This window comes from Stomoxys calcitrans, chromosome 3, assembly GCF_963082655.1.
Source record: "Stomoxys calcitrans chromosome 3, idStoCalc2.1, whole genome shotgun sequence".
NCBI classification, from domain to species: Eukaryota; Metazoa; Arthropoda; class Insecta; order Diptera; family Muscidae; genus Stomoxys; species Stomoxys calcitrans.
Genome location: NC_081554.1, coordinates 20707899 through 20723339, shown reverse-complemented (window position 1 = coordinate 20723339; position 15441 = coordinate 20707899). Strand labels below are relative to the sequence as shown.

Here is a 15441-nt window from a genome sequence, read left to right as displayed (position 1 = left end):
GGTTTATATGGCAGCTATATCAAAACATGGACCGATATGGCCCATTTACAATCCCAACCGACCTACACTAATAAGAAGTATTTGTGCAAAATGTCAAGCGGCTAGCTTTACTCCTTCGAAAGTAAGCGTGCTTTCAACAAGCAGACGGACGGACGGACAGAAGGACGGACATGGCTAGATCGACATAAAATGTCAAGACGATCAAGAATATATATACTTTATGGGGCCTCAGACGAATATTTCGAGTAGTTACAAACAGAATGACGAAATTTGTGTACCCTCATCTTATGGTGGAGGGTATAATCAAGGGTAATGTGTGCTCTGTTCATGTGATTTAGCCCTAAGTCGGATGATCGATCTATATGACAGCTATATCTAAATATGGTCCGATCTGGACCATATTTGGATTGGATGTCGGGAGTCTCAAAGCTACTCAATGTTTGAAATTTCAGAAAAATCGGAGAATAAATGCTCCTTTTATGGTCTTTAAGCCCTAAAGCTGAAAATTAGTCTCTATGGCAGCTATGTCTAAATATTGCCTGGTCTGGACCATTTTAGGGACAGATGTTGGGAGTCGTAATACAGCTCGCTGTTCCAAATTTTAGCGATGTCGGGAAATAAATGCGCCTCTTATAAGCCTATGATCCAAAATCTGCGGATCAGTCTATAAGACAGATATATCCAAATATGTTCCGATCCGTACCATTTTTGGTTCGAATATTGGCGTGCCCAATAAAACTCACTATGCCAAATTTCATTGAAATCGGGTAATAAATACGATTGCAATGCAATAAATGCAACGCTAAGAAGAAAAAGAGCTAGACCCATTGATCGACTAAGAATCACTTTCGATTCGATTTAGCCATATCCGCCTGTCCGTCTGTAAGTCCATGTATTCTTGTAATCAACCATGACGAAATTTTGCACATATCACTTTTTTGACTCAAGGAAAAACGCTTTTGATTTTCGTACAAATCGGTTCAGATTTAGATAAAGCTCCCACATATATATATCGCCCGATTTGCACTTAAATGGCCGTAGTAACTACAATTTTCAATCGATTTGCACAAAATTTGGCACGGACTGTTTTGTTACACATATCTGCAAAATATCATCAAAATCGGTTCGGATTTAGATATAGCTCCCATATATAAATGTAGCCCGATTTTCATTTAAATGGCCGTAGTAACTACAATTTTCAACCAATTTGCACAAAATTTGGCCCCTCCCATGTATATGTATCGCCCGATTTGCAGTTGTAAGACTGTAGTAAACACAATTTGTAACCGATCTGCACAACATTTTTCACGGATTGTTTTGTTACTAATCTTAACATATCTGCGAGATTTCATCAAAATCGTATGTAGCACCCAGTTCCACATCACCTGCAACTTCTAGCTCATCATAAATGCAACTGCTCGATGGGCATTTGTCCATTCGATGCAGGTATTTCCGGAAGGAACCTTGGCCTGTTAACAGCTTGGTGACGTATTAATTGACATCACCTTTCCTCCTATCGCTCCACAGCCGTACTTCGGGTATTAGTTGTAACGTCCACCTGGCCGAATTCTCATTCGTCTACCTTTTGTTGCCATCTCTCGATTCTCTCGTATGACTCGTATATAATTCGTTTGAATCTCACCCTGTTCTCTCCACGTGAAAGACGACGAGACGCATTCAAGCAGAAACTAATAACATATAGCAAGGGGATATAGGAAATTCAGACACGAGGAAGGAAGGAAGGATCGAAAAGTGTATCTCTAATTTGAGATGTAATTTCATGGATTCTAAAAAGAGGCGATTTTAGTTCGATTTTGCAATGATTTAAATTTGCAGGATATTTTTTATTTGATGTCTTTTAATATGTATATATTATCAAATTAAATTTCTTGACACTATTTTTTTCTCTCCTTTGTCTGGTTTTTCTGCACCATAACTTAATACCTTTGATCCCTAATCTGTTTACCTTACTTCTATAGCAAAGAGTGTCAAATTTACCATCACTTTTGCCACTGTTACACAATCTGTTACTCAACAACAAGTTGTTTTCAGCATTATTGTCTCTTCAGCCATCTTGTAACGAGTATTTGTTAATTTTGTGTCCTTTCCTCCCCCACTCTTTCTTCACTTTTAGATCCAGTTGTAACATTGATGCCTGGCCAGGAATTGAATGTGGGCTTCCTGATGGAGGAACGCAAAAAACGTTGTGATAAAGATATCAATGCTCCACCCTTCGATGATTTACGAAACTTTACCTACGAGGGGAGCGGGAGTATAGCGGAATCCTTAAGTTCGTTGGCATCAGGTGAGTCCAAGAAAAACATAGCTCAAAAAAACTGCAAAATAGCAAAAAATTAAGAGTTGTATGCTTTGATTATTCTTAGGTTTTTCTTTATTTTCAAAGAAAGTATTAAAAAAAGTGAAAAAAAAACTTAATGTCCAGTACGTGAAACATGAATTTGTTCTTTCTACTGCAATTTCACTTAGGCAATGACCTTGAAATTACATGAAAAGGAACATGAAATTTGTTTACAAGCACCATTTGTTTTTTGGGAATAAAAAAATTTCGTTTACAATATTATATGCATCATAAAATTTTATACTGTGAACATTAAAACAAAATACTTGAGAAAATGTGATACAATGAAAGAGGAAGTTTCAAACAGGAATAGGCTAGCTAAAGATTAAAATATTTGTGCAAAAAATCATGTACAAACTTTTAATTAAATCGGAAAAATTCACAAGAACTGTCTTTATTCGGTTTTCATGGCCCTGACTATTTGTCAAGTAGATTTGACATATGATACCACAAGGTAGTTCAAATCGTAGATAGATACGATTCGTAGATAGATACGATTTGCACTGCCTTGAACTATTTCCATTAAAAATATTGAACCATAGTGCGTATAAGTTACACCAACTACATTTGTGTTAACCATACGCCACCAAGTGTAAAATAATAATGCCCTCCACCAGACCAACAGGTTTATTTTTCGGCGATAATGAGACAAATACCTTTTTCACCAACCACCGTTGAAAAGTTAAGCAATTTCGTCTTTCCATTTGTATTTCAACGAAATATGGATCTGAGACCCAACAAAGAATATTTAGATATGGGCGGGTTGATTTTTATATCCCCCACCGTAGGATTCCGTTTGCAACACATCGAAATACCAACTTCCGATAGGCTTTGCCTCTAGGCCAAAAAGATGCCTGTAATAAATTTGTACACTAATTCATATTGGCGGAAAGAGGGACCGACAGACAGACACACAGACAGAAAACTGAACAGACGGACATACGAACATAGCTAAATCGTATGAGAAAGTGAATCTGAGTCGATCGGTATGCTTGATAATTGGTCTATCATTTTTCGTCGTAGTGCCGTAGGGTATAAAAACATTAAAAACTTGCACCCGTTTTTATACCCTACACCACTACTGTGGTACAGGGTATTATAACTCAGTGCATTTGTTTGTAACACCCAAAAGGAAGAGAGAAAGACCCATTGATAACTACACCGATCAACTCAGAATCACTTTCTGATTCGATTTAGCTATGTCCGTCTGTCATTTGGTCTGTTTGTCCGTCTGTTCATGTTAATTTGTGAACAAACTACAGGTCGCAATTTTCACCGATCGTTTTCAAATTTGGTATGGGGTTGTTTTTCGGCCTAGGGACGAAGCCTATTGAAATTGGAAAAAATCGGTTCAGATTTGGATATAGCCTCCATATATATGTTCGTCCGATTTACAGTAATAATGCAATAAAGTGGTAATTTGTGAACCGATTCCCTCGAAATTTGGCAGAAAGGATTTTCTTATGACTCTCAATATTACCGGTAAATTTCATAGAAATCGGTTCAGATTTAGATAAAGCTGTCATATATATGTTCGTCCGATTTGCAGTAATACAACAATAAAGTGGTCATTTGTTACTCGATTCTCTCGAAATTTGGAAGAAAGGATTTTCTAATGACTCTCGATAAAATGGTCATTTGTTAACAGATTCTATCGAAATTTGACAAGAAGGATTTTCTAATGACTCTAGATATTAATGGTGAATATCATAGAAATCGGTTCAGATTTGGATATAGCTCCCATATATATATTCGTCCGATTTTGAGAAATATTGCAAGAAACTGCTCAGTTTTAAATGGATTCTTTCGAAATATTGCAGGAAGGATTTTCTTATGACTATTGACATTACTGGTGAATTTCATAGATATCGGACCAGATTTAGATATAGCTGTTATATATGTATATCAACAGAGTTTCAACCCAAGAGCTACTGCAAGCGCATTGTTTGACCAATCTTGACAAAATTTTGCCCAACGCTTTCCTAGACGACTACAACATTATCTGATAAGATTGCTCGCAATCGGTTCAGAATTAGATGTTGCTCCTTTATATATGTTGGTCAGATTTTGAGCAATTAGCAACAATGTTGTCCTTTGTCGACCGTAGTTTTACAGTTTGACCATATTTGTTCTCCGAGGTCCACCAAAATTGGATCGGAATTGGATGTAGGTCCCACTTTGTATTTATAGGGTAGGTGCAGGGATAAAGTCGGCACCGTCCGACTTTTGCCTTTCTTTACTGGCTTGAATACCTCATAGTACCTTGAAATATAGATCTGGAACTCCACTATGTATATATTTATATTATTGTTCGTCTGTACATTTTGAGTCGATCTAGCCATGTCCGTTTGACCGTCCGTCCGTCTCTAGCGGTCGATTGCATATAGCTAACCGCTTGAAATTTTGCACAAACACATATTATTGATGAAGGTCGTTGGGGATTGAAACTGGGCCATATCGGTTCAGATTTGGATATAGCTTCTATATAAACTAATCTCCTCTGATTTTATTTGATATTGGGCCCCTAGAGCGCGCAACTATTATCCGATCAACCTAAGTACGGTTGAAATAGGACGATAACCTGATATAGTTCCCATATAACCTGATCTCCCTATTTGACATGTTGAGCTCCTGGAAGCGGCAATTTTTAAACAATTTGGTTAATATGCATGCCGTGTTCTGTTACGGCTTTGAACAACGGTTACAAGCTTCCATCAAACCCGATCTCTCGATTTGACTCCTGCAGTCCGTAATTTTTGTCCAATTTGGCTAAAATGTTGAATGTAGCATTCTGTTATGACTTCCGACAACTGTACTAAGTGCGGTTAAAATCGGCATATAACCTGATATAGATTCCATATAAACCGACCTCTCGATTTCAAGTCTGGATCCCCTGGAAACTGAAATGTTTGTCCGATTTGGCTTAAATTTTGAAACTGGTATTCTGTTACGACTTTCAACAACTGTGCCGAGTACGGTTCAAAATGGTCTTTAACCTCATGTAGCTCCTATATAAGCCTATCTCTCGGTCATCCTTGTTCGATTCCTAGAAGCTTTCATTTTTGCCAAGTACGGTCCAAAACGGTCTTTCACCTGATGTAGCTCCCATATAAACCTATCTCTCGGTTATCCTTGTTCGGTTCCTATAACCTTTCATTTTTGCATGGTTTGATAGAAATTTGGTACATTGATTAAAATTATGCCTTGTAACTAATTTTATTTTGTGCCAATTTTAAGCAGAATCCATGGTGGTGGGTTTCAAATATTCTGTCCGGCCGTACTTACCACTTTTTTATCTATTGGGTTATTTCACAGCTTGTGACTCTGAAATTGCATTCTTTCTTCTGTCAGTTATAAGCTGTTACTTTTAACTTGCTTTAGAAAAAAAGTTTAAAAAAGGAATATTTGATTAAAGTTCATTCTAAGTTTTATTAAAAATGCATTTACTTTCTTTTAAAAAATCCGCAATTACTTTTTGGGCAACCCAATAGTTTTTCCAACAATTTTTTTCGTTTTTTTCTGAATTCTTCTGTTGCCAATATATTTGTTCTCATTTCCTTTCTCTTTCTCTTTGCAGGCACTGACGATGAGAATCAAGACTTCAACTACTTGGAAACGTGGGGGCCACGTTTCAATGCCTTGGCGGCCCTATATCTACAAGATAAATCGAAACTGAAACAACCAACTGAGGAATTAACACAAGAAAGCGGTGTATTATAAAACTAAATTAAGTTCTTAGATTAAATTAGCCACAAGTTAAGTAGCCTCTCAAACAACTGAACAATCTTGTAAATTAACTCCCCTCCCCCCTCCATCGAAACCATATTGAACAAGAAAAATCCCAACCAAAATGAATAAAGAAAACCAATTCCTACTTTTAGTTTAAATTAAAAAACAATCTTCTTCAAAATTAAAAGCGAGGCTCATTTAACAAAAAATAAAAGAAACAGCAAAAGTCGAAAAACAGTAAAGCATAATTACCAGAGAAAGTGTAAAATATCAGCAAGAAAATTAATTTTTTACATAGTCCATAAGTTGTAGAAAAAAATCAGAAAAACTTAAAAAAAGTGGATGGCAAGAGTGCAGCTTTTTTTTGGCAGAAGTAAGAGCAGAGTAGCAATGCAAAGGATAATATTTTGTTCAGAAGTGAAAAAAAAATGCTGTCAGTTTGTGTGTGTGTTCGTATGGGCGTGTGTGTGTGTGAGTATGTGTGTTGCGCCTGGTGCCGTAAAATTGCCGCTTTTTAATTAAGGATAAGCATATACCATTGGCAAAAGGTTGAGATGAACAGGAAAATTAAGAAGGAAACAAAAAGGAATGGAAAAAGGAGAAAATGAAAAGTAATAAAATCTCGAATAATTCACCAGTCAAGAGGCAATTTAATGGCTATGTTAAATAAGCGGAGCTTATTAAGGGGACAAAATATGCTACTGATAAAAATGAGATTTATTATCAGAACTGGTAGTTTAATATAAAATAAGTATGGAAGTCAAAAGTAGGGCGGAGCCCACTATATATTACCCAACACCATTGAGTCCAACTACTACTATTAAGCAAATGCGAGAGAGTGTATGAGGGGCCTCCCTAACCCCCCGCATAGACATGTTAACCGATTGGGACAATATGGGTATCAAAGAAAAAACTTGGTATAGAAATTTCGCCCAATGTTTTCGGGGGGGCCCCACACCCCAAACCTCCCCAGCAGGGCTTATTTACCAATTAGGTCAATATGGATATCAAAAGAAAGGTGTTCCCTTAACATTTTTATTGAGACCAAGTTTCAATGACGTTTTTTCTAAACACCAAATTTCAAAGAAGATTGATATATCTTCTTTGAAATTTGGTGTTTAGAAACAGACAAAAGTTCCATAATATATTCTTTAAAGACAAAAACTCCATGAAAATTTCTTTTAATACAGAATTTGAAAAATTCATTGTCTTAAGACAAAGTTTCAATAAATTAAAAAAATATATTTTTTTTTGAAGACAAACACCAAAATCAATTTTCTTCAAATGCAAAATTTCAACGAAATTTTTACTAAAATTAAATATTCAATGAAATATTTTCCATAATAATGCAAAGTCTGACTCTAGATTCGTCAAAATGCACATTAGTCTCGAACAACGAGTTTTGTTCCATTCAAATTTAAACTCAATGATAAGGGAATTTCTTCTTATAGCCAAGTGCGAAAGACGTGTGTGAAGTTTAATACACATTCAGCGTATTCGTTCTAACCTCCTGGCGTGATCATGTTGACCTATTGAGACTGATTTTGACCTCATTTAGACTATTTTTTTTTTAAGTTTTCGATAAAATTTTGATTTTTGATGAAATATCAATTCTTTAGTGCAGTTACGATTTAAGACCATTTTCCCTTTAGGGTGCATAGTTTATGAGAATTTCAAGGTGCAATCAGCTCCATTTCTTTCTGGGCCGCATAGTTAAGCAGATGCAGCCAATTGAAAGTTTTCATAGTGAATTTTTTATTCTTCATGATTTTGGGAAGAAATTTCAAAATTTGTGAACGATTCACGATTTAATGTCCTTTTGCCCCTAGAGCTCATAGGTTATGATATACAGCTAAATTAAAGTCTTTGTACTGAAATTGGATTTTTGATGGATTTTCAATGAAATTTTGAATTTTTTGATGGAGTCATGAATTAAGGCCCATTTCCCTCTAGGACATATAGTTAAGGAGATACAGCCTGTTTAAAGTTGTCGACTAAAATTTCGATTTTTGAGGACCTTTCCATGAATTTTCGAATTTTTGGGCGGACTCACAAATGAATGCCCATTTCCCTCTTGGACGCATTGTTTGAAAGATACAGTCAATTTGAAGTCTTCGTACTGCTAAATTAAAGTTTTTGTACTGAAATTGGATATTAGATGGATTTTGACTGAAATTTTGAACTTTTTGACAGAGTCATGAATAAAGGCCCATTTCCCTCTAGGACACATAGTTAAGGAGATACAGCATATTCAAATTTTAATACTGTATATTCAAGTTTTAATACTGCAATTCCGATTTTATAGATTTTCAATGAAATATCAAATTCTTTGATGGACTCGCGACTGAAGGCCCATTTGTGTCTAGAATGCATAGTCTAGGAAATACAGCCATTTTACAGTTGTCGACTAAAATTTCGATTTCTGAGGAACTTTCCATGAATTTTCGAATTTTTGGGCGGACTCACAAATGCATGCCCATTTTCCTCTTGGATGCATTGTTTAAAAGATACATTCAATTTGAAGTCTTCGTACTGAAATTTAAAATTTTCAAATTTTTTATAGAATCTTGAATTAAGACATTTTTATACCTACCACCGAAGGATGGGGGTATATTCATTTTGTTATGCCGACCCTATAAAGTATATATGTTCTTGATCAGCGTAAAAATCTAAGACGATCTAGCCATGTCCGTCCGTCTGTCCGTCTGTCTGTTGAAATCACGCTAGTCTTTAAAAAAAGAGATATTGAGTTGAAACTTTGCACAGATTCTATTTTTGTCCATAAGCAGGTTACGTTCGAAGATGGGCTATATCGGACTACATCTTGATATAGCCCCCATATAGACCGATCCGCCGATTTAGAGTCTTAGGCCCATAAAAGACACATTTATTATCCGATTTTGCTGAAATTTGTGATAGATTATTTGGCTCAGATCGGTCGAGATTTGGACATAGCTGCCATATAGACCGACCCGCCGATTTAGGATTTTAGGCCCATAACAGCCACATTTATTTTCCCATTTTGCCAAAATATGGGACAGTGAATTGTGTTAGGCCACTTAACATCCTTCTTCAATTAGGCCCAAATCGGTACAGATTTGGATATAGCTGGCATATAGAGCGATCTTTCGACTTAAGGTTTTGGCCCAAAAAAGGCGCATTTATTGTCTGATTTTGCCAAAATTTTGCGTTAGGCCAGTAGACATTCTTCTTCAATTTGCCCCAGATTGGTCCAGATTTAGATATAGCTGTCACATAGAATGGTCTCCCGATTTTACGTTCTTGGGCCCATAATAGGCGTATTTATTGACCGATTTCACCGAAATTTGGGGCAGTAAGTTGAGTTAGGCTCTTCGATATCCCTCTGCAATTTGGCCCAGATTGGTTCAGATTTGGATATAGCTGTCATATAGACCGATCTCTCCATTTAAGGTCTTGGACCTATAAAAGGCGCATTTATTGTCCTATGTCGCTTAAATTTGGGACAGTGAGTTGAGTTAGGCTCTTTGACATCCCTCTGCAAATTTGGCCCGGATTGGTTCAGATTTGGATATAGCTGCTATATAAACCGATCTCTCCATTTAAGTTCTTGGACCTATAAATGGCGCATTTTTTGTCCCATTTCGCCGATTTTGATTTGGCCTACATCGGTTCAGCTTTGGATGTAGCTGCCATATAAACCGAAATATCGATTTAAAGTCTTGGCCCATAGGAGGCGCATTTATAAACCGATTTTGCTGAAATTTGACACAGTGACTTATGTCAAGCTTTTCGACATCCGTGTCGTTTATGGTTCAAATCGGTCTATATTTGGATATAGCTACCAAAAAACCAATATCTTGTTCTGCAAAATAGAACAATAACTTGTATTTATTAGGCCATTCAATGTCCGTGCCGCATAGCTCCTATAGGGGCATAAAATATGCATTTTCCACTGGACTATGACGAATGGTGGTTTGCATATGGAGGGTACCCAAATTTCGGCCCGGCCGAACTTAACGCCTTTTTACTTATTTTAAAAAAATTCGATTGGACAACAAACAAACATACAATAAATTTATTCCAGTTTTATAACCTACACCACTACTGTGGTACAGGGTATTATTTGTAACACCCAGAAGAAAGAGAGATAGACCCGTTGATAAGTATACCGAACGACTCAGAATCACTTTCTGATACGATTTAGCTATGTCCGTCTGTCTGTCTGTCTGTCCGTCTGTCCATCTGTCTGTCTGTCCGTCTGTCCATGTTAAATTGTGCACAATATACAGAGCGCACTTTTCATCCGATCGTCTTCAAATTTGGTACAGACATGTTTTTAGGCCTAGAGACGAAACCTATTAAAATTGGAAATAGCTCCCATATTTCCAATTTTAAAATTGCTCCCATATTTCCTATTAAAATTGGAAATAGCTCCCATATATATGTTCGTCCGATTTGCAGCAATAATGCAATAAATGGTCGGATTCTCTCGAAATTTGGCAGGAGGAATTTCCTAATGGCTCTCGACATTACTGGTGAATTTCGCCCGATTTTTACTCCTAGAGCCACTGCAAGTGCATTTATTGACCAATCTTCCCAAGCCTTCGTACAACGCTTTTCTCGACGACTGTCGCAGTATCTGAGAAGTTTGCTCGAAATCGGTTAAGGTTTAGATGTAGCTCCCACATATATATTCGTTCGATTTGCAGTAATATTGCAATAAAATGGTTTTTTGTTAACCGATTCTCTCGAAATTTGGATGGAAGGATTTTCTTATGACTCTCGACATTACTGGTGAATTTCATGAAAATTGGTTAAGATTTAGATACAGCTCTCATATATATATATCGCCCTATTTTCACTCCTAGAGCCACTGCAAGCGCATTTGTTGACCAATCTTCCCAAAACCTCCTACAATGATTTCCTCGACGACTGTCGCAGTATCTGAGAAGTTTGCTCGAAATCGGTTAATGTTTAGATGTAGCTCCCACATATATGTTCGTCCGATTTACAGTAATATTGCAATAAAATGGTTTCTTGTTAACCGATTCTCTCGAAATTTGAATGGAAGGATTTTGTAAAGACTCTCGAAGTTACTGGTGAATTTCATAGAAATCGGCTCACATTTAGATATAGCTGTCATATATGTACATCGCCGGATGTTTACCCCAAGAGCCACTGCAAGCGCGTTGTTTGACCAATCTTCACAAAATTTTGCCCAACGCTTTCCTCGACGGCGGCTACCATATTAACTGAAAAGTTTGCTCGAAATCGGTTCAGAATTAGATATAGCTCCCATATATAAGTTCATCAGATTTTGAGTAGGTGTAGGGTATTATACAGTCGGCACCGCCCGACTTTTGCCCTTCCTTACTGGTTTTATCTTCGATTTTCTTCTTTATTTTTTAATAAAATTCGATTGGCCTACAAACAAAACTAAATTTATTTGATTTTTTAAATTACAAAAACTTCGAAAATTTTGCTTAAAACTCCTCAAATTTACCCTTAACATAACTGGGGAGAAAAAAAAAACTCTAAATGAAAAATTCAGAAGAAGACACAACGATCATCAAATATTTCACAAGAATGGTTTTTACTTATCTTATCCCCTGGGTAAACAACAAACAAAAGGAACAAAAGGATTCGTACTGTGTAATGAACAAAAAAAAAGAAAAACTGAAGGACCAGATCATATGAATGTTGAGGGTAAGAATTTTTGTTGATGAACAAAAAAATTGGTGTTGGCATAAAACAAAGGCAACAATGAAATTGGAATAATAATTACGACAGTAACACTTGTGCACACACATACACATATATACACATGTAAACAAGTTAATGAAAGGGCCTTGCATTCTCTTATTTGCAAATAAGAAGAAGAAACTTAAAAGGCAATGTTAAAAGAAAAAAAACTCATGAATTTAATTCTTATCCCTTGCTTTTCTTCACAGCAAGGAAACTTGCTTCTGCCCCAAAATAGAAAAGCAAAACTGAAATAATTCTTGTAAATATCTTTGTATATATTGTTTACTAAAGTATTTTATAATTAAGTATTTTCTATTATTTACAAATTAATTGAAATCCAACTGTTAGCTATTAAATAATGTTTAGAAAACAAGAACTTTACTAAACCATATGATCAAAAATCCTGCAGCAAATACAACTACAAAAATCAATGTTAAACCATATTACATCATAAACACATTTAAATAAAAACCATCATTAAATAGTAATAAATAACAAAAAAAAAAGCAAACAAATCTTAAAACAAAACATCAATAGTAAACAAATAAATCAAAATGCATTTACTAGACTTCCTTGAAATCTATTGAATATCCCAAAATAATAATAAAAACCAAAACAATAACAAAATCTACAGAATTTGAATGGTAAACAAAGAAAGAAACAAACAAACAAACAATTATATACTATGAACTACAATTGATAGATATAAACATTTAGATAATAATACATATATTATATAGTATACACATATATAGCATAGCAATAAGTACTCTACTCTAACTAACTAGTATATATATACATATTAATAATTAATTAATTTATATACATACACTACATAACAATAGTTTTAATTCCCAACAAAACAAAAATTAAATAAAAATTTATAAAAAAAAATAACTACCAAAAATAATAGTTGAACCATCTTCGTTAATGTTAACATTTAAGTATTATGCATATAGTGAATCGTAAACACAATGGAATTTTTTTTAAAAAAACAATGTTTAAAATTTTGAAAAAAATTATTAAAAAAATGAAGTGTGCTAAACTTAACTGAAGAAAATAACATAAAACAAATAAATAAATATAATTTTAAATTATTAAAAAATTTGAATTTTTTTCTTTAAAGGGAGGAGAAATTAAGCCAAATTAATCGAGTAAGTACGGACTAACCGGAAAAAAGCTCTACTTTGGGCCAGGCAGAATATTGGGTTAACCCAATCACAATGGTTTATGCTAAACCAATATGGAAAACCAAAAGTCGGGCGGTGCCGACTTTATAATATCCTTCACCTACCCTATAAATCACCTACCCTCGTCGAATTTTTTCAGATGGGTTATTAAACAATCCATATCAAATTTCGAGCAAATATGTTCAAACTGTAAAAACTACGTTTGACAATTGACAACGTTATTGCAAATTAACTAAAATCTGACGAACATATATATGGCAGCTATATTAAAATCTGAACCGATAACGAGAAAACTAAGATATTGTGGTAACCGTTTAGGAAAGCAATGTGCAAAATTTTGTAAAGATTGGTCAATAAATGTCCTTGCAAAGGCTCTAGAAGTAATAATCGAGCGATATATTGGGTTGCTCAAAATTGCGGATTTTTCATATAGTCGGCGTCGACAAATTTTTTCACAGCTTGTGACTCTGTAATTGCATTCTTTCTTCTGTCAGTTATCAGCTGGTACTTTTTGCTTGCTTTAGAAAAAAAGTGTAAAAAAAGTATATTTGATTAAAGTTCATTCTAAGTTTTAATAAAAATGCATTTACTTTCTTTTAAAAAATCAGCAATTATTTTTGGGCAACCCAATATTTTAAATTTACGAGCTTTATCTAACCACATTCAAACTTTCAGCCAAATAATTGGGGGCAAATTGGGCAACCGGTTTATATGGAAGCTATGTCAGGTAAAATTGCAAATTTTGCCCATGAACATTCCACTAAGCAACAGGGGCAAACTTCTCACATATCAATGAGTGCAGTCCGATTCAAGTTTAAGCTCCATGATAAGGGGCCTCCTTTTTATAGCCCATGAACATTCCACTAAGCAACAGGGGCAAACTTCTCACATATCAATGAGCGCAGTCCGATTCAAGTTTAAGCTCAATGATAAGGGGCCTCCTTTTTATAGCCGAGTCCGAACGGCGAGCCCCAGTGCGCCACCTCTTTGGAGAGAAGTTTTACATGGCATAGTACCTCACAAATATCGCCAGCATTAGGAGGGGAAACCACTGGTGAAAAAAAAATTTTTTTTCTGATGGTCTCGCCAGGATTCGAACCCAGGCGTTCAGTGTCATAGGTGGATATGCAAACCTCTGCGCTACAGTGGCCCATGTCAGGTTGTCAGGTTATTTCGACTTGACACTGTTGTTGTAAAACGTATTCCAGCCAAATCGTGTGGAAGTTGTGCCTTCTATGAGCTGAAGAAAGCGTTTATATGACAGCTTATCAGGTTATGAACCGATTTGGATCATATTAAAAACATTTTTCAGAAATCAAAACAAAACACTTTGTGTCTAATTTTAGCCAAATCGGATAAGAATTGTGCCTTATATAGGCTCAAGAAATCAAGATCCTAAATCTTATATATAACAAGTAAAAGCGTGCTAAGTTCGGCCGGGCCGAATCTTACATACCCTCCACCATGGATCGTATTTGCCGAGTTCTTCTCCCGGCATCTCTTCTTAGGCAAAAAAAAGGATATAAGAAAAGATTTGCTCTGCTATTATTATATTATTACATGTTGGAGACCTGTGTAAAATGTCAGCCAATTCGAATAAGAATTGCGCCCTTTGGGGGCTCAAGAAGTAAAATAGAGAGATCGATTTATATGGGAGCTGTATTGGGCTATAGACCGATTCAGATCATAATAAACACGTATGTTGATGGTCATGAGAGGATCCGTAGTACATAATTTCAGGAAAATCGGATGATAATTGCGACCTCTAGAGGCTCAAGAAGTCAAGATCCCAGATCGGTTTATATGGCAGCTATATCAGATTATGGACCGATTAGAACCATACTTGGCACAGTTGTTGGATATCATAACAAAACACGTCGTGCAAAATTTCATTCCAATCGGATAAGAATTGCGCACTCTAGAGGCTCAAGAAGTCAAGACCCAAGATCGGTTTATATGGCAGCTATATCAGTTTATGGACCGATTTGAACCATACTTGACGCACTTGTTGGATATTATAACAAAACACGTCGTGCAAAATTACATTCCAATCGGATAAGAATTGCGCACTCTAGAGGCTCAAGAAGTCAAGACCCAAGATCGGTTGATATGGCAGCTATATCAGGTTATAGACCGATTTGAACTATACTTGGCACAGTTGTTGGATATCATAACAAAACACGTCGTGCAAAATTTCATTCCAATCGGATAAGAATTGCGCACTCTAGAGGCTCAAGAAGTCAAGACCCAAGATCGGTTTATATGGGAGCTATATCAGTTTATGGACCGATTTGAACCATACTTGACGCACTTGTTGGATATTATAACAAAACACGTCGTGCAAAATTTCATTCCAATCGGATAAGAACTGCGCACTCTAGAGGCTCAAGAAGTCAAGACCCAAGATCGGTTTATATGACAGCTATATCAGTTTAT

The 15441-nt window shown here is 35.8% G+C and overlaps 1 protein-coding gene across 2 annotated transcripts in view; it reads left to right on the top strand.

The window, feature by feature from the left end:
* LOC106084001 (putative neural-cadherin 2) overlaps positions 1 to 12152 on the top strand; it is a 607508-nt gene extending 595356 nt beyond the window's left edge. For both annotated transcript variants that reach the window (XM_059365812.1, XM_059365813.1), the window contains 2 exons: positions 2135 to 2305; positions 5937 to 12152. In XM_059365812.1, coding sequence (XP_059221795.1) covers positions 2135 to 2305; positions 5937 to 6079 — 314 coding nt within the window. In that variant the 3' untranslated portion in view covers positions 6080 to 12152. The remainder of the gene's footprint in view (positions 1 to 2134; positions 2306 to 5936) is intronic.
* Positions 12153 to 15441: the final 3289 nt, after the last annotated feature.